Source organism: Melanerpes formicivorus, unplaced genomic scaffold (genome assembly GCF_026170545.1).
Source record: "Melanerpes formicivorus ecotype bairdi unplaced genomic scaffold, bMelFor1.0.p_v2 SCAF_45, whole genome shotgun sequence".
NCBI classification, from domain to species: Eukaryota; Metazoa; Chordata; class Aves; order Piciformes; family Picidae; genus Melanerpes; species Melanerpes formicivorus.
The window spans coordinates 1914824-1942723 of NW_027142397.1; the positions used below are offsets into that span (position 1 = coordinate 1914824).

Below are 27900 nucleotides of genomic sequence, written 5' to 3' on the forward strand. Positions count from 1 at the left end.
CAGGGGGGTCGCGGCATCCTTCAGATCGTGCCCCCCGCTGGGCGGGGAATAGGACAAGATCCCGCCCTCTATGCAAATCTAGGCACAGCGATTGGCGGGCGGGCGGGGCCGAGAGCCGCAGCCAGGCTATAAGAGCGGGGGGGGAAACAATACACCCGCGGTCCCGGCTCGGGGGCTGGAGCCGCCGCGACCCGCAGCGCCGGGCGAGGTGGCTACACCGGGGGCTCCCCCGCCTTCATCTATGGGGCTGGGGGTGCCCCTTTCCTGAGCCAGGTTGCGGATTGGGTGGGTGTGAGGGTTGCTTCCTTTTTCTTTTATTGTGGCCGCCGAGCTCCCCCTCCAAGCTCACACGCTTCACGCAGAGATGGAGTTTGACTCCTACCAACACTACTTCTACGACCATGACGCCCAGGAGGATTTCCACCGCTCCACAGCACCCAGCGAGGACATCTGGAAGAAGTTCGAGCTGGTACCCACGCCCCCGCTGTCCCCACTGGGGACCCCCGGGGAGAAGAGCTGCTGCCCGGGGGCTGAGGAGCGCTCGGGCTGGTTCTCCCGCTACTGCCTGGCCGGGGAAGAGCCGGAGTATTTGATCGGGACGGGGCAGATCTTCGGGAACCTGAGCGCTTTCATCCTCAAGGATTGCATGTGGAGTGGGTTTTCAGCCCGGGAGAGACTTGAGAAGGCGATGACGGAGAAACTTTCCACGGGCACTCAAAGGGCCACCCCCCACAAACCTTCCTTCGCTCAGGATTTGGGGTTCAGCAGCTCCGTCAGCGAGTGCGTGGATCCCGCTGCCGTCTTCCTCTGCCCGCTGGCCGAGAGCAAGATCCCCGCGTCCTCGGGCTCCGAGGGCCAAAGCGATTCTGGTAAGGATCGAGGCGCAGGGCTGTCCCCCGGCCCAGCCCTCCTCCAGCCTTGCTACAACCCGTGGAGAGGCCACGCGTGTCCGCACATGTAGGACCCTCCCAGCCAAGGCAGCGCCTTTGTTGCGGCTCCAAACGAGCCCCCCCGGTCCCGGCCCCAGGAACAAAGCGGGTTCGGCTGCTTCTTTTCCACCGGGGCCTCTGCTCGGGAACCCCTTGTCCCTCTCAGGGGGGTGCGTGGGATTCTTGCTCTCCCACACAGCCGCTGCGGGGGTTTCTGGAGGGCTTTTTTCTCGTCCCGGCCCCACGGGAGCTTCGTGGGCAGGTTGGTGAGGGGCAAGTTTGCAGCTCACAGGGGAAAGTTTGGGGTTTTCTTGCTGTGGGTTCGTAACCTCTGCTGTTCCCCCGTCTCCCACCACGCAGGGGGCCCCCTCGGGACGAGTTTCCCTCGGGATAAAAGGCAGAAGGTCCCCTGGGGCTGGCAGGTCGCGGAGTGGTGGCCGCGTGGGACGGGCAGGAACATCCCGCATCAGTTACGGCGCGTCCCAGCCCATCCCCGGGGCACGACTGCTTGTCCGCCCCGGGGGGGCGGGATGGTGGTGGGGTATTTACACGAGGGGGGTCGAGCTGGGAAGCAGTGCTGCCTCCGAAACTCACCAGCCATGGGCACTGCGGTGTCACCCCCCTGCGTCTCAAGCTGTAGCCGGACATTTTCGGTCCTTCTTTACAACCCCCGGGTCTTGCCCAAGCACCCCCTCTCCCCTTGCTGGGGTGGGGCATACGCTTCTGCCCTCGCTCCCACGGGCTCGGCTGCCGTGGAAGCGATGACGAGGCCCGTGGTTGCCTTGACCCCGTTAATAAATCTGCCGGTGGCAACGACCTGCGCCGGTGAGTCACGGCGCGGGAAGGGGACTTAATGCCATTAGAGCCCGGGGACAGTAAGCAGGTCGCGGGCGTTAAGAGGCTTAGCCCAAATTGGGGGAAGAAGGCTGGATGGGGTAAGAGGAAAGACCCCTGAGGGTCTCGGTGCCGGTGGGGTCCCGGTGCCGGTCCCGGTTCGGTTGTGCCACGTGGGAAACGAACAAAAAGCAACAGATTGCAAACAATAAGAGGGGCAGCACTGATGGACAGGAGAGGGGACCAATAGGATGAGGATGCGGTCGGCCGGCCCCGTCAGACAGCCAATGGGTGGCTTGGAGGGGCGGGGCCCTGCAATCTGACTTTTATTAATGAGCGCTGGGGTGGGGGGGCTGTGTGTACACACGTGGCTGAGCCCGGCCGGGTTGTGACACTGATGTATGGTCATCGCGGGGCAGGGTGCCTTAGTAGCTTCAGTAGTAGGGTGGCTTGGGCTTGCTGGACAGAGCCCCTGGAGTCTGGGAACGGAGGACTGGGGCGCTAGGGGCCGCAAGCAGGAGAGTGCTCTGGAGCTCATCTCCTGTGGCCGCTGCTGGCCCTGGTGCAGGAGAGGTGAGGGTCCGAGGGTCAGAACATCTTAGGCGGCCTGCCCAGTGTGCTGGTGGAGGCTTGAGCATCTCAGGAGACCTTTGAGTGGTTGTTTCCCTCCATGAAGCCTAAGAACAGAGGTGGAAGCACGTCCCTAAAGCTTCTCCTTCTTTCCTAGAGAGAGCAATCACAAGTGTCTGGAGTCAGGTCACCCTACTGTCCCCAAGGGCCAGCTCCATGCCACTGGGTTTTGCTGGGGCGAAACAAGCTCTGGCTTGGGGCCCAGTTATGCTTTATTTGGGTCTCGCTGTTCACAGCTCTGATAACCTCCCACTGCTGACTCCTGGGAATGCCTTCGAGGTTCACCGAGTCTGTTGGAAGAACCCCTTCAGCTCTTCCCTCCCCCACGCCTGCGCCGTGGGGGATTGTCCCTTCTGTCCCCAGGGACCCCGGGCTGAATGGGGCTTATCACTTGTGAAAAGTAACAAGTCACCGAAGTGGGAAGCTGCAGCCAAGGGGAACAAAGGGCAGCTCTGCCCCAGCGTCCCTCATTTACAATTCCAATGGGCCATGAAAGCTCCGGACCGGGATGAACTTTGGAGCTGGGCTGTCCCAGGTCCCCCAGCATCCTGTTCCTGCTGTCCCCATCCCAGACAGGGCGGCTCGGGTGTTTACCTGATGATCCTTTATCTTGGTTGCTCTTGGTGCTGAAGCGAGGCAGAAGTAAAGCCCCATCCCAACTTCGTGGCACATGGATGGATTGGGGGGGGGGGGGGGGGGGAAGCTTCTCCCTGGGCAACGGCTGGAAAAACGTTTAAATGACCCAATGCCTTCTGGAGGTCATGGAGTGGCTTTGCAGTGCCTGGGGAGACTTTTGTGGGAAGGCAGTGGGAAGATTGTCTGAGGAGCTGCAGGAAGCCCCGGTGGGGGTGACCAAAGGCTCCCAGCTGATGGTGAGGTTGTGTTTGGGTTTATTTTGCCGTGCCTGTTTTGAGCAGAAGGCGAGGAGATTGACGTGGTGACGGTGGAGAAGAGGCAATCCCTCAGCCTGAGGAAGCCAGTCACCATCACGCTGCGTGCCGACCCCCTGGACCCCTGCATGAAACGCTTCCACATCTCCGTCCACCAGCAGCAGCACAACTACGCTGCCCGCTCGCCGCCGGACGCCTGCCCCCCGCCGGAGCCAGCCCAGCAGGACGAGGACGAGAGCCCCCCCGAGCCGCAGAGCGCCGCGGAGCCAGCCCCTGCCGCCGCCCCTCTGCCCGAGCCTGGCTTGCCAAAAGCCGGCAGCAGCCCCGGCTCCGACAGCGAGGACGTGGCCAAGAGGAAAAACCACAACTACCTGGAGCGCAAGCGGCGCAACGACCTCCGCTCACGCTTCCTGGCCCTGCGGGACCAGGTGCCCGGCCTGGCCAGCTGCCCCAAGACACCCAAAGTGGTGATCCTGAGCAAATCCTCCGAGTACCTGCAGTCGCTCCTCAGCGCCGAGAGGAGGATGGAGGCTGAGAAGCGGCAGCTGCGGCTGCAGCAGACCCAGCTGCTCAAACGGATTGCTCACCTCAAGGGGCATTAGCACCCCGTGTGTCCCCTCCCCCCACCTCCTCCCAACCCTGGTCCCCACCATCCTGCAGCTCCCTCTCAATTTGCACATTTTTAAAGTTTTGGGTTGGGGTTGGTTGGTTGAACTGTTGGTCCCAGGGAGCTGGAGCAGATGGCAGGCACTGCATGCGGGGTGGCTCTGGCGGTGCTCCTGGCTGTGGGAATGAGGCCACAGTGTGTGTGTGTGTTGGGGGGGCTGCCCTGTGATACTGCCTGCCTGGGGCTGGCTTTTTGGCACTGGGTGTTGCAAGATATTCTCCCCTCTCCCCCTGCATCCACTCAGTGAAGCTTTCTCAAGTGACTGCTTCCATCTGTGGGCTTAACTCCACAAAAATTTCTTTGCCAACACTGGGCACTGGCTCAGGCTGCCCAGGGAGGCAGTGGAGTCCCCATCCCTAGAGGTGTTTGAAGGAGATTTGGATGAGGAGTTTAGGGACATGGTCTAAGAGTTGTGTACAGGGAGGTGTTAGGTGGGACTCAATCTCAAGGGTTTTTTTCCAACCAGGAGGTTCTATGATTCCCCCTCCCCAGCAGCCCCTGTGCCCCTCTCTGCCACTTCCCACCCACAGCATCGCTGGGAGCCGCCCCTGGGTGTCCATCCCGAGCACCACAGTCTGCTGCTGCAGCTCAGGGGAGCAGTTGGAGGCAGACAGAGGGAGCCCCGCACAGGGCACATCTCTGGATGGACCCCCATGAGAGGGTGCCAGAGGGATGTCTGTCTCCCCAGGGCTAACAGCCCCCCACGAGTGGACCCCCCCTTGCTCGGCTGGACCGTACCTCACTTTCTTACACTTCACACAGTAGCTTGTCTTGGATTTTACGTTCTAGAATCTGCTGCTGTAACTGCAAGTCTTATACTGGAGGCTGTGTTTTTTATACTGTATTTTTGTACCACTTTTTGAGAAGTATTGGTAAAGAGTTTGCTTTTTTTATATATATATAAAACCTTTTTTTTGTGGGGGTGGGTGGGGAGGGGAGGGTTCCTGCTGTGGGGAATGGGCTCAGTCCTGCTGCACTTTAAGGAGATCAGGAAGGGGCTGGCTTCTGCCAGACCCTTGAGCTGAGTCCTCATGGAGGCTGCTTTTCCCCCTTGCAGCTCTCCAAGCCACCCATTTGCAATAACAGGGGAATTTTTGTTGGTTGTTTTTTTTTTTCCCCTTCCCCTTTCCCATCCTTGTGTCCCACTTTTCCATCCCTGTGAGCACCCCCTCACCAATAGCCACTTAAAATCCCCAGTGAAGCTTGGGGCTTTGCAGGGAGCCTGCCTGGATGGGTAGGCTGAGTGTGTGGGGAGACTTGTGCTGCCTTTGAGGTTCCCCCCACAACTGTCAGCCTGCTGCCCAGCCTGTGGTGGGGTTACAGGGGTGGCACAGTCCTCCCTCCCCTCCCTGTGGGTGCTGGCAGGGGTGGCACCACGGGACAGCACCCTTGGGTCCCTGCTGACCTGCTGAGAACCGTTAGAGTTAACACTGTGGTCGGATTTAGCACTTTCTTCATTACCTCACGCTTCATAAATAAATAAGTTTGCAACAGCCTGGGTTAGCTTTTTCCATGCAGGTGGCTGGGGGTTTCCATGCATCACATCACCATGCTCCTGCTGGGGGGGGGGGTGGGGGGGCGGATTTGGAGAGGGCTGGCCTGGCTTCTGCCTTTTGGGGGTGCCCCCAACACGAAGATAGATTAATATATTTGACAGCAGAGCTTGGCTGCCTCACTGCCGGCAAGACAGAGCTCTTTGTCCTGACTTTCTCTCAGCGATGGAAACAGAAGCTGTCACGGTGGTGGGGCCAGGGAAATGAATCACCTGGATTATTTTTCCTCCTTTTAAGTGGTTTTATTGGCAAGGAGGGGCAGGGAGCCCACACTGGGCTCAGAGGAGGCTTTGCTGTAACACTAACCGCACCTAATGGGGCTTGGGGCAGTCGGTGTGGGGCAGTTGCTGACCTGTAACCCTATAAGGAGGGGGAGAGCGCAATCTGCTCCCTTTCAAGGGGCATCAGAGAACTTCCCACCCCCAGGTCTGCAGAGTGGATGAAATTATATACATGTGTGTGCTCCCTGCTCTCCCTGAACCTGATGCTTTTGGGTTTCCTTCGTACCAGTGGCAAAAGTCTTATTCTAAATGCAGGAGAGAAATGAGATCCTGTTACTGCTGAGCAGGCAGAAGAGAGCTGCTGCTGCTGCTGCTGCTGCTGCAGGAGGCTCAACCACCCAGGGGAAAGCAGCCTTAAAAAGCAACAATTCTGCAGAACAGCTCTTTACTACCCCTTCCCTTTGGTCCTGGCAAGGTTTCACACTTTCTGCACGTTGCATCATGCCGGGGCAAAGGGGTTGAGAGCTGTGCTAAAAAGTGCTCACAGGAACCACAGTTTAAACAGGGAGCAGGGTGACCTAAATCTGACACCTCACCCATCAGCAGGAAAACAAAGCCCAGATGTACTTGGCCCCCTCCAACGTTTATTTTGGTTGTGTGTACACTGACACTTGCAGGCTGGTGTCCTTTTTCAGCTCAAGGTGACCCTCCAGGTAAGGTTTTCAGTAAGGTGGGGGGGTTTATTCTTTGTCTTTTCATGCTGGAGGCACATCATTTTCTTTCTTGGAAATGATGGGCAGGCCTCCTGGCCTGAGCTGAGAACCTCACCAGTGGAAAATGCAATTTGCTTCGAATCAAAGCAAGGAGCAGTGGCAGTTTTGCACATAGTTTCGAGTTCTCCTCCTGCTTAAAGCCAACATAAGTCAATAGCTCTCTACCTGAAGCTTCCCTGGTTACCAAAGCAAATATTTCCTCTTGTGTTGCCATGGTAAGGACCAGGGAAGCAGAGTTGACAGAGTTATTAAATGAGGAAAAAAATAAACACACAGGGCTGGAGGTGTTGAGGAAGAGCCTGGATGAGGCACTTGGTGCTGTGGTTGAGTTGATGAGATGGTGTTGGGTGATGGGTTGGGGTCGATGATCTCAAAGGTCTTATCCAACCTGGTTAATTCTGTTCTATTCCGCTCAGTGCTGCAATTTGCAGTAGCCAGCCTTGTTCAGTGCTTCCAGGCTTGACAGTTACTGTTTTAATGCACATTGCCCTGCTCGCCCCCTGCTCTTTGCCACTCACCCCCTTGCTTCCACTCCCATCACCCCCAAACCACCTCTGCTTTCCCGCCAGAGCTTCGCTCCCGGTTCGGTTCCGTGCAGGGCAGCTTCAGCCAGCCCGGGGGTGCCGCAGGCTCGGGGCTGCCTTCACGCCTGGGCTGGCAAATTTTTAGGACAGTTTCCCGAGGCGGCGATAATCCCTTCCCCTCCGAGGGGGGCTGACCGCCCGCCCCGCTCCCCGCCCCGCAGCCTGCTGCTCCCTGTTGCTATGGCAAAGGACGTGTGTTGCCAGGGAGAGCGGGCACCGCGGGGATACCCTCCTCCCGCCGTCGCCGTGGCGACCGTTTCCCTGCCTTCCCTCCTCGCCGTTGCCACGGAGACAGCCGCCCGCTCCCCATCTCCCCGTGTTGCCGTGGCGATGAGCAGAGGACGAGCCCCCGAGGAGGCTGCGGCTGCCGTGGCAACGAGCCCCTCTCTGTTGCTATGGCAGCAGCCCCGCTCCTCATCCTCCTGCCCTGTTGCTATGGCAATAGCATCCTTCCCACCCCGACCTACACCCACCCCACCCCCCCAAACAAAAAAAGTTAGCGCGGGGCAGAACCCCACTCGCGGGCACGATTCGGGTGTGGGTGGCTCCGTAGGCAGGGGGTGCCTGGGGGACCCCAAATGGGGCAGGGGCCAGGGATGGAGCCGGGGCTGGGGATGCAGTCCGGAGCCCAGGGCAAGGGGAGGGACCAGGGCTGGGGATAGGAACCCCCCCGGCAGAGGGACGCTGGGGCCGGGGCCCGGCCCCGTCCTCGCCGCGGGTGGCCCCGGCCCCGGCCCCGTCCCCGTCCCGCGCTGCGGCCCCGTCCCGGGCTCCGGCCCCGTCCCGCCCCCGTCCCGCCCGCCCGTCCCCATGGCAGCGTCGGGGCCGGGCCGGGCTATGGCTGCGGCCGCGCTGCGCCTCGGCCGGGCCTCGCCGCGGCCCCCGCTGGTCGTGATCCTGGGAGCCACCGGCACCGGCAAGTCGGCGCTGGCGCTGCAGCTGGGGCAGCGGCTCGGCGGAGAGATCGTCAGCGCCGACTCCATGCAGGTACGGCCGGGCCCCGGCCCCGCCGCGCCGAGGAGGCCTGCCCGGGGCTCGGGGGGGCCGGCCGGGGGCTGGGGGGGGGGGAGCCGGCCGGGGGCTGGGGGTGGGGAGCCGGCCCGGGGGTCGGGGCAGGCCTGGCTGCGGTGCTCGGGGGGGTCCGGGGAGGGGCCCCGGAGCGGTGGCCAGCGGCGCCGCGCTCGAGCACCGCAGCCAGGCCGGAAGGAAAGCGGCGCCGGGCCTGGAGCCCAGGGCGCTGAAGAGCCAGGCCCGGGGAGGGCCGCGGCTGGGCCTGGGGAAGGCTGGAGCCGGGCTGGGGATCCCTGGTGGGGCTCCGGGCCCGGCCGCGGGGGTCGGAGCTGGCCTGGCCTGGTCCTGCCGCCAGCCGCTGGGGGGGGGGGGCTGCAGGCTGCATGCCCCCGGCGGACCCCAGCCCCCGGCGGACCCCAGCCCCCCCGGCGGACCCCAGCCCCCCCGCGGACCCCAGCCCCCGGCGGACCCCAGCCCCAGCGGACCCCAGCCCCCGCGGACCCCAGCCCCCGCGGACCCCAGCCCCCGCGGCTGAGGGGCTGCGGGGGAGAGCCCCGGGGACAGGTCCTGCCTGCGGGCTGTGCTCCTGTCCCGGTGTCCCCGCTTTGGAGTGCGTGGGGTCAGCCTCCCCTCCTGCTCTCGGGGGGCTGCTGGCTGGGAACAAGGCAGCGCTGCCGAAGCTCCGGCGGTGAATCTGTTCAGCCTTTGCCATCCCCATACATTCATCTTTGGGAAGGAAACCAAAGCAAGAGTGCTTTAGGCTTAACCTACAGAGAGCTATGTGGAGGTGCAAGGAGCAATTGACTGAAGGAGCACAGCAGCAAGAGTTAATCAGTAGTAAGTGACACCCAGGATTGCTTCTGCTGATGTGGAGCTGCTGCCATGGACAACTGCAAGGAAGTTTCTCCTCACGTTGAGGCTGAAGTTTCTGTGTTGCAGTTTGTGGCAGCTGAAGGTCAGCACTCCCCTCCCTCTCTCAGTCACCAGCAAAGGGACAGCAATGAGGGATGGGAGAGAGATTGCAGATGATATTTGCTGCTTGCTGTGGCAGTCTCTGTGGTCTCTTCTCTTATTGCAGGTGGCAGCCTGGAATACATTGGTTGCACAGGCAGGGTCAATGAGCACCAAGGGGCCTTGCCTCCTGGGTTTTTTTGTGGCCCTAATTGTGTTCAGCTACCAGAGCTTTGTCACAAGATGTAGATCTCAGCCACCACAGGGACTTTGTTAGTGTTTAGCAGAATGCTTCCCTCCCTCATCAACACTTCCACTGTTCTTTAATGCCTGAGCTCTCTGTCAAGTTTAATGTTTAACCTATTTATTGCACTTCTGAAGAAGCTATTTTCTGCCTTTTGTGCTGCCCACAGATTGATTCTCACTGTCCTGCAGCCACCTCCTGCTTTCCTGTAGGAGACTTCTGATGCTGGTTGGTTGTCTCCTAGAGAGCTAAAAGGGAAAGCTTCCTCTTCTGAATTTGGAGCAAGCAATCAGAAAGCTTTGTATTTATGGAATGTTTTCCTTAAGCCCTGGGGGAAAGAGTGTTCGAGGTCTGAGCAGAATTGACAACGATCCTGCAGGGGTAAAATGCTCAGGCAGGATGCAGAAGCTTTGCCCAGCGCTGTCTGGCTGTGGTTCTCCGGGTGCTGGGAGCCACCAGGCACTGCTGGTGTTGTGAGCCCCCTAAAGAAGGACTGGGGAGTCCATCCTGCTCTCCTTGAGCCCAAGGTGGAGCTCCTGTGGGTTGGTTTTCTCTGCAGACCCTCTCTGGGCTGAGGTGGCTTCTGGGCGGCTGCTGGTTAGTTTCCAACGTGAGTTGCCCTGCTCTAGGGCCTGCAGTAGAAATGTCTCTGAGCAGGGCTTGGGCAGTGTGGTGTTACTACTCCTGACCTTCCTGATCTAGGCAAGCCCTGCAGCTTTGGTTTGGTTGTTCATGCCTGTTGGGGCACTGTGGATGCTGAGGTTCTCTGACCTCGTGGTGACCACCAGCCCAGCCTACAACAGCCTTTGAAGCACAGGATGGGTTGGGTTGGAAGGGACCTTAAAGATCATCCACTTCCAACCCCCTGCCATGGACAGGGATATTTCCTGTTGGACCAGGTTGCTCAGGGTCCCATCCAAGCTGGCTTTGAGCACTTCCAGGCTTGGAGCCTCCACAGCTTCTCTGGGCAGCTGTGCACGTGGTGACTGCGCTGTATGTACAGCGAGTGCAGCGTAGAATCACTGAGGCTGGACAAGACCTCTGAGATCAGGAGGAAAGACCTCTGAGATCATTGTCTTGGGCAGTCCTGTGGACAGGAGGTTCCTGCTGCATCCTGAGCTCTGCAGACGCGGCTGGAGCCGAGCAGCAGGCTGCTGGTGGCTGTTCTGAAGCCTGGATTTTGTGCTCTGGTTGTTTCAGGTCCCACTATGGGAATGCAGGCGCTAGGAGGACTCTGGCTGCAGGCACCCAATGGCATCTGGGCTTTGAGTGGCTCTTGTCCTCCTTTCCTTTTAATCTCATTCTAGCGTGACTGTGGAGCGAGAGCCCAGCAGCTCTGCTGCTTTATCCCGGCGGGCAGCCGTGCTGGCGGCGAGGCCTCTCGGGGCGGCGGGGCGGGGGAGCCCTGGCCGCCTGAAGGCAGAGCCTGGAGCAGCTCCCGTCTGCGCCTCCCCCACCACGCTCCACTAACCCCCGTGCCCTGCTTAGGCGGCCGCGGCCAGCCAACTGGGGCTGCTTTCTCGCTGGCTTTGTTCCCGTGCAGTATTCTCTCCCCTCTGCCGCGCAGAGCTGGCTCCGGTGTCGGCGGGGAAGAGTCGCTGGGTTTTAAACCTCCCCATTGCTCATTCTCGGACTGACAGCTGCCAGCGACCCAGCCGCCCTCAGCTCCCTCTTGTCCATTCATCCCCGTGTCCTGTGTGGGCTCTGTGGAGCTCTGACAAATGCTGGCAGTGTTTTGGGCAGCTGCTGGAGCCGCAGCCAGGCTGGGGAAGGGGCAGGGAGCCCCCAGGCCCACCTGTTCCTGCACACAGACACCCCTCTATCTTCAGGACGTTTTAGTCATGGCCCTTGAGTCGCTGTGGTCAAATTACAGATTTAGCTGCTGCCTGCCTGCAGCTCAGGAGCTCTGCTTAATCTGATGGCCTCTTAATCTTTCTTTTGTCCTCTCTGTTGACGTTTGTCATCCCAGTGAGGCTCCTTTAGGAGTAAGTCATTCCCCGGGGTGAAGCCGGTCCTCTTTCTTCATTCCTGGTTGGGCAGTGAGCCCCGGGGCCAGCTTGCTGCAGGGCTCTCAGTCCTGATGCCACTCTCCCTTCTGGATGTCACCCTTGGAGGTGGCAGTGCAGTCCTTCTCCACAGCCCGGTGGAGCACACTGGGGACGTGTGCTGGTTACTGTGTCAGGCCAGGCCAGCTCGGGAGCCTTGGCTGACATCCTTCTTGTGGCAGGAGAGTGAGAGAGTGAGTCGTGCACCCCAGCTTGGTTTGGGGTCCTGCATGTCCCTCTCCAGCTGGGGGATGCCTTGGCCCCTGTGAAATCTTCATGCTTCTCCCAGCTGTAGGTGGCCTGGATGTGTTTGAGGTCCCTGTGCTGTGTGTGTCACCTTTGCAGCTGTGCTCCCTGCAGGAGGACAGAATGACAGAGTTGGGCTTTGTGCACGAAGCTGGTGGCAGAGTGAGGGTTTGGGAGAGCCCCTCCTCCCCAGGCCTCGGGCTGAGGGTCCTCACCGTTTCCTGAGGACCCACACACTGCTTGCTCGTGTCTCCTGCCTCAGTTTCCCCACCCTTTTAGGAGGGCAGGCAGCGCTGCCCTTCCAGCCCAGCCCCGGGAGCTGTGGGACCGACCTGCCCCGGGGGTTTCAGCCGCAGAGGTGGGAGGACGCCGTCAAGGCTAAGCATCTTTAGTCCCCGGCTTGGACTCGATGTCTCGGAGGCCCTGCTGCTCCGGGCTGCTCGCTAATCTGTTTTGGGGCCTTAGAAAGCAACAAAGGCTTATCTGAGCTGCCTGCTGAAAATAGACACAGCGGCGGGAGGACGGCTGGGAGCGCGGCCCTGCCGACAGCCAGCTGGTGGAAACCTTCTCCGGGCTTTGCTGGGCGTGTGTAAAAGGCTGCCTTTGTTTCCTGCCGGCCCACACACTGACACCACATTCCTCCTCTTGTTGCCAGATTATTTGGGGAGGCTCTTGCTGTTTAATCTGCAGGAGAACCTTGGGGGACTGCAGCTGGAGCTGTAAATCCCAGCCCTGCCCGCGCTCCCGGCTGCCTGCCCATCTCGCTGCCAGCCCCTCGGTGCTGACTGTGATTTCAGGCAGATGAAGGGGAGCTGGAGGAGCTGAAGGTCTGGACTGGCCCTTGCAAGGGGGGAGAGAAGGCACCGAGCCAAAACTCGATGAATTCAAAGGCTTTTCGGTGCCGACTGGGGGCCTGCGTTGAATGGTGCTGGCTAATGGGAGGGAATCAATAGGCTGCAGCCAGCCACGGGGCATGTTGGCAGGGAGCTGCCTCTTGGGCCTCTCCTCCTGTCTGCTCGCCATCCCCTGGGGCCAGCTGGCTTTCTGCAGGGCAGAAAGGAAGAGCATTTGGTTGCCCTCCTGCTCCCCCCTCGTTTCCTACCCCCAGGGCAAGCCTTTTGCTGCTGAGGGACCGGAGCTGGGGCAGGAGCCGGCCCTGGCCCTCACCATCCCAGCAAGAGTTAAGCAAGACAGGGAGTGTCTGCCAGGCTGCAGCCGGTTCAGCTGCCCCAGCAGCTCGCATGACTGCTCCAGGCAGGGATCAGATCGGGCTTCCCTGCTCCACTAACCTCCCATCGTCCCTTCTGCCTGTGGGTCACCTCGGTGTCACCTTGTCCTTCTGTCTGGGACCAGGGGAGGCAGTGGGAGGAGGCTGTGCTGCCGCCGGGGGCTTGGCAGCTTCTCCGAGGGGATTAGAGGGAAATTTGTTTGGGGAGGTCTGGCCCTGTGGCTGGGGTAGTTACTGGGTGATGGAGGAGGAAATGAGCACAGCCATTTCTCCAGCCCTTCCTTCTGCCAGCCCAGTTTATCCCAATCTGGGAGGCTGCTCCAAGCAGGAAGGTGCTGAGAGCTGAACAAATCCTCCCTGTGACCGTGGCCTGAAGCAGAGCCTTACCCCCAGCTGGCATGGAGAGTGCTTGGTCCTTGGCATGATGCAGAGCTGTGCTGGGCAGGAAGGCTTCATGTGCCCCACTGTGACCATGTGCCTGCTGCCACCACCCTCAGGCTGTGGATCCCTTCTCTGACTCCTGTTTGCAGCCCTGCAAAGCCTTGCAGCACCCACTGACAGTCATGCCCAGGGCATGCACAGGGGCGACTCCTGCTGAGGAGGGCTGTGAGCAGCAGAGGAAAGAGTCATTTCCCTTCTCCTGGGTGAAAGAACTTTTACCTGCAAGGGCTTTGCTCAGGGGCCCCAGCCCAGCCACGGGGACAGGACACCAGGCTGAGGCAGCGCTGCCTGGCTCCTTGGGCTGGGCTGTGGCTGCTGCTTTCTGCAGCCTGGAGGGTGGGTTTGGGCTGTGGCTCAGGTGCCTGCTGCTGGCATCCAAGGATGCCTTGGCTTTTCACCAAGACTGCTCCCAAGGGGGTGCTTTGGGTGGCTTTTCTTCCTGCTCTGCTTTTAGCTGTCTGGCTGATGCCCCTCAAAGCAGCGAGATGCTGCTGGTTGCACTGACCAGTGCCTCCTGGCACCTTGCTACAGTGCCCCTTCTCTCCTGGGGTCACTGACTTGCACCCATGCCTTTTGCTGCCCTCTGTGCCTGTCTGGCTCAGAAGGAGCAGGTTTTGATGTCAGGCTGTTAAGCTGTGCATGAGCTGAGGCAGTTGGTGTGTGCTTAGGAGGCTCCCTGGAGCTGCATGTTGCATCCAGAGGGATGCTGGTGTGTCGCAGGAAGCAGTGATCCTCGTCCCCAGGTGAGTGGAGAGGGATGTTTGGAGAGGGGCACACCTGAGGTCTGAGCTGCAGGGGCAGCAGATGAGGAGCTGGCAGCTGGGAGGCAGCTGCCCTCGTTGTGGCAGAGCTCTGGGCTTGGCTGGTTGTGCTGACCCGGCTGTGACAGCGCTCTCTGATCGCTCACTGAACCTTTCCATCCCTAGCCACAGGGCTCCATCGGAGCAGGCAGGCAGTGGTGAGCTGTTGGACTCAGGGCTCACCTCTCCTGGGCAGGAACAAACAGCAGAGAGAGGCAGTTTGGCCCTGGCAGGAGCAGGTGCTGGCAGGGTTCCTGCTGCCTCGCCTGAGCTGGGCTTGTGCCTGTGCTGCTTCTGCAGGAGGGGCTCAGAGGGGTGATGGGGCAGAGAGTGGCTGTGCTTGGGGGAAGGAGCAGCAGTCAGTGAGGCATTTGTGGGACACAGGGGTGAGCCATAGGCCCTTCTCTTCTCTTCCCCAGGTGTACAAGGGCTTGGACATCATCACCAACAAGGTTTCTCCCCAGGAGCAGCGTCTGTGCAGGCACCACATGATCAGCTTCGTGGATCCCCTTGTCTCCAACTACACCGTGGTGGATTTCAGAGACAAGGCTGTGGCTCTGATATCCTTTCACTGCAGCCTGCCTGGCCAAGCAGATAGGGACTTCCCCCCTCCACAGCTAGGCCTGCAGGAGGGATCAGTGTTCACATCAGCCTGGGGCTCTCCACACTGCAACTAACTGCAGTTTTCAGAGGATGCTGCTGGAGAGTGGGGCTTGGAGCTCCTCTTACCCAGCTGCTGCCAAGAGCTGCTGCTCCTCAGGGCTGGGTGGGGAAGCAGCAGTGCTGAGCCCCAGGTATTGCCCTCCCTCAGGGCACAGGTAGCAGAAGATAGCAGTGAGAAATGAGGGACATCTCTAGCCCTGTCCTGCAGCCTCACTGGCTCTCTGGGGCTGGGAGAGTGGAGTCTGTGCCCCACACTTCTGCTCCCCACAGCCCTCCCTCCCAGCCATGCAGCTCTGCTTACACTCCCTGACTGTAGCACATTGAAGATATCTTTGCCCGAGACAAGATCCCAATTGTTGTGGGAGGAACCAACTACTACATCGAGTCCTTGCTCTGGAAGGTCCTCATCAACACCAAGGTACCTTGGGGGGCAGTGAGAAAGGCTGAGCCCCACCTTCAGGGCAGGATTCCTGCCACTGAGCGTGGTACTCCCCAAGCCAGGGTGGGGCAAAGAGAGCCAGGAGTGCCCTGGTCAGCTGCTGGGGCTGGGGGAGGCCTTGCTTGTGCTGGGCCTTGCACATGGACGAGTGGCTTGCCTCAGGGCTGTCTTGTGCCCCACAGGAGAAAGCCACCACGGCCCCTGGGGCAGGCAGGGACAGGAAGGTGGAGCTGGAGCAGCTGGACGGTGTGGAGCTCCATCGCCGCCTCAGCCAGGTGGACCCAGAGATGGCAGCCAGGCTGCACCCTCACGACAGGCGCAAGCTGGCCAGGTGAGCCTGGGCTGCAGGGGGCAGGAGGGGCCAGGGCCCTGCCCCCCTTCCCGAGGGAGCTGTGTGCCTGCCTGCGCGGCCGGCCGGGCTGTGCCTGCCCCGGGGCCGCTGCCGGCCGGGCTGTGCCTGCCCCGGGGCCGCTGCCGGCCGGGCTGTGCCTGCCCCGGGGCCGCTGCCGGCCGGGCTGTGCCTGCCCCGGGGGCGCTGCCGGCCGGGCTGTGCCTGCCCCGGGGACGCTGCCGGCCGGGCTGTGCCTGCCCCGGGGACGCTGCCGGCCGGACTCTGCCTGCCCCGGGGGCGCTGCCGGCCGGGCTGTGCCTGCCCCGGGGGCGCTGCCGGCCGGGCTCTGCCTGCCCCGGGGACGCTGCCGGCCGGGCTGTGCCTGCCCCGGGGACGCTGCCGGCCGGGCTCTGCCTGCCCCGGGGGCGCTGCCGGCCGGGCTGTGCCTGCCCCGGGAGTGCTGCCGGCCGGGCTGTGCCTGCCCCGGGGACGCTGCCGGCCGGGCTGTGCCTGCCCCGGGGGCGCTGCCGGCCGGGCTGTGCCTGCCCCGGGGGCGCTGCCGGCCGGACTCTGCCTGCCCCGGAACGCTGCCGGCCGGGCTGTGCCTGCCCCGGGGGCGCTGCCGGCCGGGCTGTGCCTGCCCCGGGGGCGCTGCCGGCCGGGCTGTGCCTGCCCCGGGAGTGCTGCCGGCCGGGCTGTGCCTGCCCCGGGGACGCTGCCGGCCGGGCTGTGCCTGCCCCGGGGGCGCTGCCGGCCGGGCTGTGCCTGCCCCGGGGGCGCTGCCGGCCGGGCTGTGCCTGCCCCGGGGGCGCTGCCGGCCGGGCTGTGCCGCCCCAGCTAGGTGCTCCTAGCCTCATAGCAACCTGCATGGAGACCCTGGGGAGGGGATCTGAGACCTTTGGCCGCTCAGCTGCCAGCCTGAGCTGCCCTTGGGGTGCAGGCCAGCTCCTGGCTCCTGTACTCTGGGGCTGCTCCTGCTGCCGTGCCCCAGCAGCAGGGTTTATCTGGAGCTATTTAAAGAGCAAGCTGCTGTGCTGGCTGAGTAACATAGCTGAGCTCTGTGGGAGCAGCAGGGTAGCAAGACCAGGCTTGCTGCTCTGGCAGGCCCAGCCCAGCCGAGCCCTGGCCCGGGGGCAGCAGAGCTCAACGCCCACCCCGTTCGCACGGTGCAGGGGGAGGGAGCACCCAGCACAGCTTCCTCCACCTCCCTGCCTGGGCTGGGCTGGGCTGGGCTGGTGGTAAATTCTTCACAGCAGCAGCAGCACCACTGGCCCCTTCCCTGCAGCTCTGCCTCGCTGCACAGAGCAGGGCTGGAGCCAGAACCTTGTCCCCTGCAGGGCTTGTCCCAGTGCCAGGCAGGAGTGGGTGGCTGTGCTCTGGGCTCCTTGGGTGCCATTGCTGTGCTCTGCATTGCACCCCCAGGGTGTGCTGGGCAGGGGAGGGGAGCAGAAACCTGCCCTCCCCCCACATGAGAGGGTTGGATCACGGCAAGTGTCTGCGGTTCCCTTTGCAGGAGCCCCCAGGGCTGCCTGGGAGATGGGAAAGCTGCCCCTCACCCAGCCTCCCAGCCCTGTCTGTCTCTGCTTACAGGAGCCTCCAAGTGTTTGAAGAGACTGGGATCCCTCACAGTGAAATCTTGCACCAGCAGCAGGCAGAGGAAGGTGGGGGGCCCTTAGGTGGGCCCCTGAAGTACCCACACTGCTGCATCTTGTGGCTGCATGCAGACCAGGCAGGTGAGGGTGGGCTGCTGGCTGGCTGAGCACCAGGCAGGGCTAGGGCTGGCTCCCTGCTCCTGCCCCCAGCCCCCTCCCTGACGAGGCAGAGATTCCTCTGGCTGCAGTGGGGGTGACAGAGGCTTGCTCCCCTCTCTGCTGGGCTCTGCCTTCCACAGCTGGTTCAGGAGGCTGGCAGTGCCAGACCTGGTCCTGGTTGATGGTAGGCTGAACATGAGCCTGCAGTGTGCCCAGGCAGCCAAGAGGGCCAAGGGCATCCTGGCCTGCATCAGGAAGAGTGTGGCCAGCAGGAGCAGGGAGCTCATTCTGCCCCTGGACACTGCACTGGTTAGGCCACACCTGGAGTCCTGTGTCCAGTTCTGGGCCCCTCAGTTTAGGAAGGAGGTTGAGTTGCTGGAACGAGTCCAGAGAAGGGCAACAAAGCTGGGGAGGGGTCTGGAGCACAGCCCTGTGAGGAGAGGCTGAGGGAGCTGGGGGTGCTTAGCCTGGAGAAGAGGAGGCTCAGGGGAGACCTTCTTGCTCTCTACAACTACCTGAAGGGAGGTTGTAGACAGGCAGACATTGGTCTCTTCTCCCAGGCAGCCAGCACCAGAACAAGAGGACACAGTCTCAGGCTGCACCAGGGGAGGTTTAGGTTGGATGTTAGGAAGAAGTTCTACACAGAGAGAGTGATTGCCCATTGGGATGGGCTGCCTGGGGAGGTGGTGGAGTCACCATCCCTGGAGGTGTTCAGGAGGAGACTTGCTGGGGTGCTTGGTGCCATGGGTTAGTTGTTGAGGTGGGCTGGATTGGTTGATGGGTTGGACTTGATGATCTTGAAGGTCTCTTCCAACCTGGTCTGGTCTCAATAAATTCAGGTATATATATGTGACATTGTCCAGCTGTGGGTGGCTCGGGGGCACAGGTCTCCACAACTACCTGAAAGGAGCTTGTAGAGAGGCTGCTGCTGGTCTCTTCTCCCAGGTAATCAGTGATGGAACAAGGGGGAACAGCCTCAGGCTGCCACTGGACAGCAGGAAACCCTTTTTCCCAGCAGGGGTGGCCAGGCCCTGGGATGAGCTGCCCAGGGGGGTGTGGAGTCACCAAGCCTGGAGGGGGTTAGGGGTGGTCTGGATGTGGTGCTTGGGGCTGAGCCTCGCAGAGGAGGGTTGCCAGCTGGCCTTGGTGATCCCGAGGGTCTTTTCCAAGCTGGCTGTTGCTGTGGTCCTGATGCTGTGTCCTGGCCTCTGGCAGCCCTGGACCGGCGGCTGGAGCGGCGAGTGGACGAGATGGTGGCGGCAGGGCTGCTGCGGGAGCTGCAGGACTTCCACCGCCGCTACAACCAGCAGAGGCTGGCCCAGGAGCGGTGGGTGCAAGGCTGCTGCCCCCCCTGCTGCCCCCCCCTGCTGCCCCCCCCTGCTGCCCCCCCCCCGCTGCCCCCCCCCCCGCTGCCCCCCCCCGCTGCCCCCCCCCCGCTGCCCCCCCTGCTGCCCCCCCCTGCTCCCACCCCCTGCAAGCCCCATGGCTCCCTCTCCCTGCGGCAGCTCCGAGGTGCTGCTGCTCCCAGGCCTCTCCGGGCAGCACTGCTCCTCTGGCAGGGCCAGCAGGTGGGATGGGTGCCTGCCCCTGGGGAGGGTGCCTGCCCCTGGGGGACGGGTGCCTGCCCCTGGGGGACGGGTGCCTGCCCCTGGGGGACGGGTGCCTGCCCCTGGGGAGGGTGCCTGCCCCTGGGGGACGGGTGCCTGCCCCTGGGGATGGGTGCCTGCCCCTGGGGAGGGTGCCTGCCCCTGGGGGATGGGTGCCTGCCCCTGGGGATGGGTGCCTGCCCCTGGGGGACGGGTGCCTGCCCCTGGGGGACGGGTGCCTGCCCCTGGAGGAGGGTGCCTGCCCCTGGGGATGGGTGCCTGCCCCTGGGGGACGGGTGCCTGCCCCTGGGGGATGGGTGCCTGCCCCTGGAGGAGGGTGCCTGCCCCTGGGGATGGGTGCCTGCCCCTGGGGACGGGTGCCTGCCCCTGGGGACGGGTGCCTGCCCCTGGGGGATGGGTGCCTGCCCCTGGGGATGGGTGCCTGCCCCTGGGGGATGGGTGCCTGCCCCTGGGGACGGGTGCCTGCCCCTGGGGACGGGTGCCTGCCCCTGGGGATGGGTGCCTGCCCCTGGGGGATGGGTGCCTGCCCCTGGGGGGAGGCCTTCAGCAGAGAGGTCTGAGCCAGCCAGATCCTCCAGCACCTCCCAGCCTCCCCTTCCAGACCCCACAGGGCAGGGCTGTTCACACAGCAGAGGCCCTTGGGTCTCAGTGCTGAATTCATCTGGCCTGGGCTGTGCCATTTCCCCTCAGTAGCAATCCCTTGGTGCTGCCTCAGTGCTCACACAGCAAGGCTGATGTGGGGTGGTATCAAATGCACCACTCTGTGTCCTGGCTGTGCCTGGCTGGGCTTGGCCCCTGAGGCCATGGGCTTGTGGCCCCTGGGGGGGTCCCTGCAGGGTGAGATCAAAAGACCTCAGCTATTTTGGGGAGGGTGGAGAAGGAGGAGGAAAAGGTCTTGACCTCTGCCTCTTGTTCTTCAGGCAGGATTACCAGCATGGCATCTTCCAGTCCATTGGCTTCAAGGAGTTCCATGAGTACCTTGTCACTGAGGGGAGCTGCTCCCCTGAGACCAGTGCCCTGCTGCTGCAGAAAGGTGGGAGGAGCACCCTGTGTGCCCTCTGCAGCTCCAGGGGACGCTGCATGGTGGGCTGAACCAAGCTCAAACCCTGGGGTGGGTCTTGCTGGGGCTGAGCTGCATCTTCTAGCCCAGGGGGTGCAGAGAGCCCTTTTCTAGTGCTTGGAGAGACTCTGAGCACACCCAGAGCAGTTCCTCCCTTCCTCCAGGCCCCCCTGCAAGATGGAGCACAGCATGACTTGGGATCTGGAGCTGGCCCACTGGTGATGGGATCCCAGCTGGGGTCTGAGAGCTGTGGAGAACAGGGCTGGAAAGAAGGAGTGAAGCAGAAGCCAGTGTTTGGTGCAGCAGCAGGATGGGGGGAAGGGATCTGGGGATCTGGTGGACCACAGCAGGATGCCATTTGTCATTCTGCACTGACTGGAGGAGAGAGCTGCTGCCCTGCTCCTCAGCACCGAGGAGGTCCCAGGCAGAGCCACGCTGTGGTGAGGAGGCTTCAGCGTGGAGGGGAGGTGGAGGCTGAGGAAGCAGAAGTGCTAAAAGGCTTGGAAAGAGAGCTGGTGCAGAAGGGACTTGCTGTGTCTGCTCAGGAGGTGATGAGGGAGGGAGCTGCTGAGTCTGGTAGTGAACACTGCAAGGCTGTGCAGAACCATCCTCTGCCCCCCCGGGCTCTCTTTGTGCAGGGAAGTACTCAGTTGGGTGTTAGGAGAGCAGGGCAGCCCCTGAGCAGCTGTGTCCTACCTGATCACATAAAAGCAGAGCTTCTCTCTCCCTCCCTCTGCCCCCCAGGGATCCAGGCCCTCAAGCAGGTGACCAAGAGGTACGCTCGGAGGCAGAACAAGTGGGTGCGCAACCGCTTCCTGAAGCGTGAGTTCTCCCTTCCCACCTTCCCTCACCCTCCCTCCCCTCCCAGCCCTGCTCCCAGCTCCAGGGAGCAGAGTGGAGCTTCTGCAGCTTCTCAGCAGATGATCCTCCCCAGGTTCTTCCTGCTGGCCCTGTGTCTGCAGGTGCTTCTGCCAGCCAGGTCCCTCCAGCAGCCCCAGGCACCCAAGGTCCCCATCGGCAGAGCAGGCTCTGCCCTGCTGCCCTCCCACAGGCTTGGGCTGCAGAGCAGCTCTTTGCCTGCCCCTGAGACAGCCCAAGAGGTACTGCCTGTGCTTACCTTGCTCACAGCCTCTCTGCCCAGGGAGGCAGCTCCTTGTCACTGCTTCCCCTGTGCCCCTCCTGAAGGAAGCTCTTCCCAACCCAACTGCCTCAGGTTGGTTAATGCTGCAGGGGAACACAGTGAGCAAAGGCACAGCCAGGTGCTGGGCAGCAGGAGGTGGTGGTGGCCACAGTGTCATAGCCACAGGATAGTTCTGAGGGGAAGAGACCTTTCAGGTCATCAGCCATGAACCCTGCACTGCCAGGGCACCACTAACCCCTGGCCCTCAGCACCACAGCTCCATGGCCTGGAAACCCCTCCAGGGATGGAGGCTCCAGCACTGCCCTGGGCAGCCTGGGCCAGGCCTTGACAACCCTTCTGGGGAAGAAATTGTTCCTCATGTCCACCCTAAATCTTCCCTGGGGCAGCTTTAGGCTGTTTCCTCTTGTACTTGGGGGGAGAGACCACCCCCCACCTGGCTCCAGCCTCCTTTCAAGGAGTTGGAGAGAGCCAGGAGGTCTCCCCTCAGGCTCCAGGCTGAGCTCAGTTGCTCCTCCCTAGCCCTGTTCTCCAGCCCCTTCACTGGACCTGCCCCAGCCCCTCAATGTCCTTCTTGGGGTGGGGGCCCCCAAAGTGACCCCAGTACATGGGATGCAGCATCCCTGCAGCCTGGCCTGCCCAGGGGCTGCAGGAGAGGGTGCCCAGCACAATCCCTCCCCCAGGCACCCACTCCTGCTCCCTGCCCAGGGTGCAAAGCCCAGCTGGCAGCTGCCCTCCAGGTTGGGAGCAGGATCCTGCTGGCTGCTGTAAGCCTGGGCCACGGTGGCAGGGAGCCAGCAGGACTTCCCCATCCCAGCCCCAGCCTTGGAGCAGGGCCAGCAGCAGCAGCTGGGAGCCAGGCACTTGTTGAAAGGTGCTTGGTAGGGGCAAACCAACAATAATGCAGGAGGGGGAAAAGAAAAGGAACCACCAAAGAAAAAGGGAAGGAAAAGAGGCAGGGAGAAAGCAGAGTGAAAAGCTGGGCTTTGAGTGAGGTGCAAGAGCTTTCCTGGAGCCATGTGCCTGGTGGCTGCTTCTCACCTTTCTGCTGGCAGGTGTGCTGCAGAGCAGCCCTGTGGCAGCTTGGTTGTGGTTACAGCAATCAAAAGCAGCAGCTGCTGGGCCCTGGCACATGGCAGCCTCAGAGGCTCCCTGTGCCCTGTGGCTGCAGGCAGGTGAGCTGCAGGCAGTGGGCACTCTGATTGCAGCTGGGCTGCAGTGGGCACCTGCTGCCCTCCTGCCAGGCTGGGGGTGGCTGAAGGGTGGCTTGGAATCAGGGAATCAGAGAGTGGGTTGGGTGGGAAGGAGTCTTTGAAGCTCACCCAGTCCAAGCCTCCCTCCTGTGCAGGCAGCAGGGACAGCTGGAGCAGGCTGCTCAGAGCCCCAGGCAGCCTGGCCTGGAGAGGGCCCAGGGATGTGGCACCTCCCAGCTCCCTGGGCAGCCTGGGCCAGGGTCTCAGCACCCTCAGTGCAAGGAATTTCTCCCTTCTCTCCAGTCTGAGTCTCTCCCTTTCAGTTCAAGCCATGCCCTTCCCTTTGCCCTGCCACCACAGGCCCTGCTCCAAGGTCTGTCCCCAGCTTTCTGCTCAGCCCTTGAAAGGCCACCAGCAGCTCTCCCTGGATCCTTCTCCTCTCCAGGCTGCCCAAGCCCACCTCCCTCAGCCTGGCCTCCCAGCAGAGGGCTTCCAGGCCTCTCAGCATGGCTGTGGCCTCCTCTGGCCCTGCTGCAGCAGGTCCCTGTCTGTGCTGAGGGCTCCAGAGCTGCCCCAGCCCTGCAGGGGAGGCCTCAGCAGAGGGGCAGAATCCTCTCCCTCAGCTTTGTGGCCACACTTCTGTTGCAGCCCAGGATGCAGTTGGCTTCTGAGCTGTGAGTGCACATGAACCTTGTCAAGCTGAGGCTCTAGTGAAGCCTCTCTTGCTGTGAGCCAGGAGCCCCTGCAGCCACAGGAGGGATCCCAGCTCAGAGTGGGAGCCTCATCCAGCCTCCATGCCTGCTTTCTCTGGTGGCTTCCTGCCTGGATCTAGCTTTGGGTTTGACCCTCTGCAGCCTCCTGTGGCCCTGGCTGTGCTGAAGTGTCTGTGGTGGTGGGCTGTGGGCATGCTGGGGTTTCCCAGTGCTGTCCTGAGGGCAGGCAGGCAGCCATGGAGGTGCTTGCTGGAGCTCTTAGGTCTTCTTCTTCTTTGCTTGGGTGGTTGTGTCCCCCAGACTGAGGCCTTTGGTGGTTTTTGGCTCTGGGGAGGCTGCTGTGGTCTGCTTCTGAATGACAACCACACAGGAGAGGGCAGATGCCCCTGCTGACAGTGTAGCCCCAGGGGTGCTGACACTTCCAGCCCTGGAGGTGTTTGCAGCCAGGCTGGAGGTGGCTGTGAGCAGCCTGCTGTGGTGTGAGGTGTCCCTGCCCCTGGCAGGGGGTTGGGCCTGGCTGAGCCTTGAGCTGCTTGCAGCCCTGGGTGCAGCCTGGTGGTGACCTCCCTCCTCTTCTGTGTGCCTGCAGGACCCGGGCCCAACGTGCCCCCAGTGTATGGCCTGGAGGTGTCTGACCACTCCAGGTGGGAGGAGGATGTGCTGAAACCTGCCCTGGAGATTGTGGAGAGCTTCATCCAGGTACTGGGGAGCAGGAGCTGAGCTGGGAGCCATGGCTGAGGACCCAGCTCCTCGGCAGCCTCCAGGCCTTGGTGTCCTGCCTGGGGCTGGGGGCTGCTGCCCGAGGGCAGCGCTGCTGCTGCTGCTGCAGCTCCTCCTGCCTGGCAGGGCAGGACTGCAGCACTCTGCCCTGCTGACCTCAGTGACCTGCTTTGGCAGGCTCTTGTCCCAGAGGGGACACAGGCAGGCAGGTTTTGGTGGGGGGCAGCAGCTGCAGCCTTGGTTTCCCCCCCAGGGCCGCGAGCCCCCGGCGCAGCCGCTGAGGATGGAGCAGGAGCCGGAGGAGGACAAGCGGAGGCCTCACCTCTGTGAGCTCTGCAGCAGGCTCATCATTGGGGACAGGGAGTGGGCAGGTAGGGGCTGGGAGTGGGCAGAGGGGGGGGCCTGGCATGGGCACCAGCAATGCCAGGATGTTAGGGGGTTGGGAGGGACCCCCAAAGGTCGTTGAGGCCAAGCCCCCTGCCAGGGCAGGAGCATGGAACCCAGCACAGGTTGCAGGAGCAGGGCAGTTGTGCTCCCTTGGCTGGGTGACCCTCAGCACATGATCCTGGGCTGTCAGGGGCTGTTCACAGCTCTGGGTGTGAGAGCAGCCATTTGCCAGCCCAGAGGGGTGCAGGAGCTGTGCCCCAGCAGCCATCTGCCAGGCTTCCCCCCCTTGCCCAGTGTGAGCACTGCCATGCTCTGCCCTCCTGCTGGACCTGGCCATCTCCACAGCACATCAAGCCTCAGAGCCTGGCTAGCCAGGGCTGCTGGCCCTCCTCAGCACTCCAGAGCAGGCAGAAAGCAGAGGCCAAATCTCTTTCTTCTGAGGTTTTTGCTGTGTTCTTCGTGTTTTCAGTAGCTCCAGCTTGCTGCAGGGACTCCTGTTTGCCTGGGGGGCTGGTGCCACAGCAAAGCCAGACTCTTCCTGGCTGTGGTGTTAATAGGAAGGGATTTTCTGCTGTCAATAGACTTACTTTAAAAGAGCTCAGCTGGAGTCAGATTAACTCAGTGAATTTCTCTCTGCTGTGAAGCTCATGCTGAGAAACAAACAAACCAAACCAGCAGCAGTGGAGAAACTCCTACCTGCAGAGATGGGCCTGGGAGGTCTCTCCTGTGCTGCCCAAGTGCAGTGTGCACAGCCCCAGTGCAAAGAGCAAGTCCCCAGGTGCTTGGATTGAGACAAGTTGCTTATCCCTGGTGAGCTGAGGAACTGCTGGAAGCAAAGCTGGAAGCTGGCTGCAGGGAGATCAGTTTGGAATTGTCATTTTGAGCAGCCTGGAGGTGCTTTGAAGGAGCTCAACCTCCTCCAGAGCTGGAGGGCTCTGAAAGCTCTCAGGGGGTTGTGCCATCCCTCCAGGCTCAGCAAGTTTTGAGACTGAGGGAGAGCTCCTCCAGCCCCCCCCAAACACTGCAGCTGCAGCTCCTGGGGGATGCCATCCCAGGTTCTGTGGGTGCTGGCAGTACCTCTCTCAGCCCCCAGCAGCTGTTCTCTGCAGCAGGCTGAGTTTGTTTCCTGCCCCCCAGAGGGTGGGAGGCAAAACCAGAGCTCCAAACCCTGGGTGCTGCCTTGGAGCTGCAGAGTCTGCAATCAGAATCAGTGAGGTTGGAAAAGACCTCAGAGAGCATCAAGTCCAACCTGTGACCTAACACCTCCTGACAACTCAACCATGGCTCCAAGGGCCACATCCAAGCCTTTCCTGAGCACCCCCAGGGGTGGGGACTCCACCACCTCCCTGGGCAGCACATCCCAATGGCCAACAACTCTCTCTGGGAAGAGCTTTCTCCTCACCTCCAGCCCAAACCTCCCCTGGCACAGCTTGAGACTGTGTCCTCTTGTTCTGTGACCTCATTGCTCTCTCCAACTCCCTGAAGGGAGGTTGTGGCCAGGTGGGGGTTGGGCTCTTCTGCCAGGCAGCCAGCACCAGAACAAGAGGACACAGTCTCAGGCTGTGCCAGGGGAGGTTTAGGCTGGAGGTGAGGAGAAAGCTCTTCCCAGAGGGAGCTGTTGAGGTCTGTGGTGAGAGGTTGGACTTGGTGATCTCTGAGGTCTCCTCCAACCTTGGTGATTCTGTGGGGAGGTCTCCCCTGCAGGGAGCTGGAAGGGAGGTGAGAGCAGCAGTGGGAGCTGAGCTGAGCTGCAGCCTGCTCTGTGTTCTGGAGTCAGGTTAGAGAGGGGCCTGGGAGCTGCTTCCCTGTCCCCCTTTGGCTTTGGAAGCCTGGGAAATGGTGTTGGATTTGACCAGCCTGATGGAGTTCTGAGTGCTGCCTCCTCCTCCAGCCCCTGGGAGCTCTGGTGTCAGCTTGTGACTGGAAGAGGTGAGGCTTCATTTCAAGCTGAGGGTGACCCTTCCAGCACTGTGGTAGAGCAGCAGCTCTGCCCTGTAATTTCATCCTTTGGCAGGAGAGGGATGGCTGGAGGGCACCTGAGGGCCTTGATTCACATGGCCTGGCTTAATTAAGGCCCTGCTTGGAGAGTTTGCTGCTTTAATTGCTGCTCTGATCTCTTGGAAAGAGCAAAACCACCCTGCTAAGAGGGCTGCCTTGGTCTGGTCAGACACAGCACCTTCTGCCTAGCTGATGCCACTGCTGCAGGAGGTTTTGCTGCCCTTAGCTGTGTGATTTCAAACTGACATGCAGCTCCTGCTGTGCCCAGGACAAGCTGCAGCCTTGGCATCACACCTCTGATCCCATCCTGACTGCTGCTGGAGTGCTGGGGTTGCTGGAGGCATCGCTCTGGAGTGATGCAAGAGCTGAGCCTGCTGCAGGCTCTGTCCCCAGCTGCTCTGCAGCTGCTCAGGATGTCCCCAGTGCTGTGCTGCAAGCATCTGGGCTTACAGATGCTGCTGGCAGAGCTCCATGGGTGGTGGAGAGTTGCACAACCCTCCCCCACAGCCCAAGGTGTGCTGCTGCTGCTGCTTGGGTGCCACTCCTGCCTTTCTCCTGCCCTCCCAGCATCCTGCCTCAGCTGGCAGCAGCCTTGCTGGCAGAGCTGAGCCCTGATGCTCTGGGGCCTTCTGCATGTGCCAAGCCAGGCTTTGTCCCTGGGTTCTCCTGCCTTGGAAGGGTTGCACACCCCTGAGCCCCAGCAGTTTGGCCTAGAAGGGTGTTGAGAAAGAGCCAGGGCAGGGCTTGGGATTCCCTTTTGTGTGGGAGGGAGGGAGGGAGGGAAGGGTGGAAAGGGAGGGAGGAAAGGGAAGATGGGAAGAGAGGGTGGGAGGGAAGGGAGGATGGGAAGGGAGGGAGGGAAGGGAGGGTGGAAAGGGAGGATGGGAAGGGAGAGTGCTCTGCACTGCACTGGGAGGTTGCCTGGGACATGGTGGTGTCCTCAGCCCTGCAGCTGTTCAGAAGCCATTTGGGTGAGGAGCCTGGGGATGTGGTCTGAGAGTTGTGCAGAGGGAGATGTTGGTTGGGTTCTGGCTGGACCCCATGACCTGAAGGTCTTTTCCAGCCAGGTGGTTTCTCTGGGTGCCCTCTCCAGGCTCCCCAGCACTGAGTGCTCTGTGCTCTGCTTGCCTCCCCCAGCTCACACACGCTCCAAGTCCCACCTGCACCATCTGAAGAAGAGGAGGAAGCTGGAGGCCCCCAGCCTCGCTGCAGAGGCTCAGGGGGAGCAGGTGGAGACCTCTGGGGAGGACAGCAGCTTGCCTTTGCCCCAGGCTTGCACACCAGCTGGCCAAGAGGAGCAGCCAGGCTGCCACCTGCACAGCCAGGGAGCCACTTAGTCCTGGGTGGCCTTGAACTGAGCCAGCTGAGGCACTCTTTGTTTTGGGGGGTGTTTTGAGTGATGACCAAAGGCTGTGAGCTGCAGCAGATCCTCTTCATGTGGCCTCACCAGGCAGTGTTCCCATGGTGCCCCAGCCCTGCCTGGAAAGGGCTGGGCCCCAGGGCAAGGCTGCTGGAAGCCTCCTGCCATGCCAGGGGTGTGCAGCATCAGCCTGGGAAGGGCTGAGCCAACCCTGCTGGCATGGGAACCTGTCCTTGTCAGAAGGCAGAACCCACCCTGTGCTCCTCCAGCTTGGCCAGGAGTGCAGCTCCAGAGCTGGGGGAGCTCTCCCTGCCTCCAGCAGGCAGAGGATCTGTTTTGGTTTCCCTTTTGTGTGGAAATAAAGCTGGAAGGTGGCTGTGGCTTCCCCTCCCTGCTACCAAGAACCATTTTCTTGCTCTCTCTCTTTCTACTTGGCTCAGGTTCCCTCCTCTGGGCACAGGGCAAGGATGTCCAAGCCTGGTTCCTTCTTCCA

The 27900-nt window shown here is 61.9% G+C and overlaps 2 protein-coding genes across 3 annotated transcripts; both read left to right on the plus strand.

Moving 5' to 3' along the window:
- On the plus strand, nt 1–5443 carry MYCL (MYCL proto-oncogene, bHLH transcription factor). The gene is made up of 2 exons (XM_068159162.1): nt 1–869; nt 3311–5443. Exons 1-2 carry the CDS (start codon nt 365–367, stop codon nt 3883–3885), a joined length of 1080 nt encoding a protein of 359 aa, XP_068015263.1. The 5' UTR covers nt 1–364; the 3' UTR covers nt 3886–5443.
- A 2392-nt stretch (nt 5444–7835) lies between these two features.
- Nucleotides 7836–27814, plus strand: TRIT1 (tRNA isopentenyltransferase 1). 2 transcript variants are annotated; one of them, XM_068159157.1, is made up of 11 exons: nt 7836–8068; nt 14467–14607; nt 15030–15128; nt 15332–15480; nt 17071–17213; nt 18402–18558; nt 19759–19871; nt 20643–20720; nt 23532–23641; nt 23916–24033; nt 27185–27814. In XM_068159157.1, the coding sequence occupies exons 1-11, from the start codon at nt 7892–7894 to the stop codon at nt 27382–27384; spliced, it is 1485 nt and encodes a 494-aa protein (XP_068015258.1). In that variant the 5' UTR covers nt 7836–7891; the 3' UTR covers nt 27385–27814. The 2 variants fall into 2 exon arrangements, with proteins under 2 accessions (XP_068015258.1, XP_068015259.1); XM_068159158.1 differs by having other exon boundaries at nt 7862–8068; nt 18447–18558.
- Nucleotides 27815–27900: the final 86 nt, after the last annotated feature.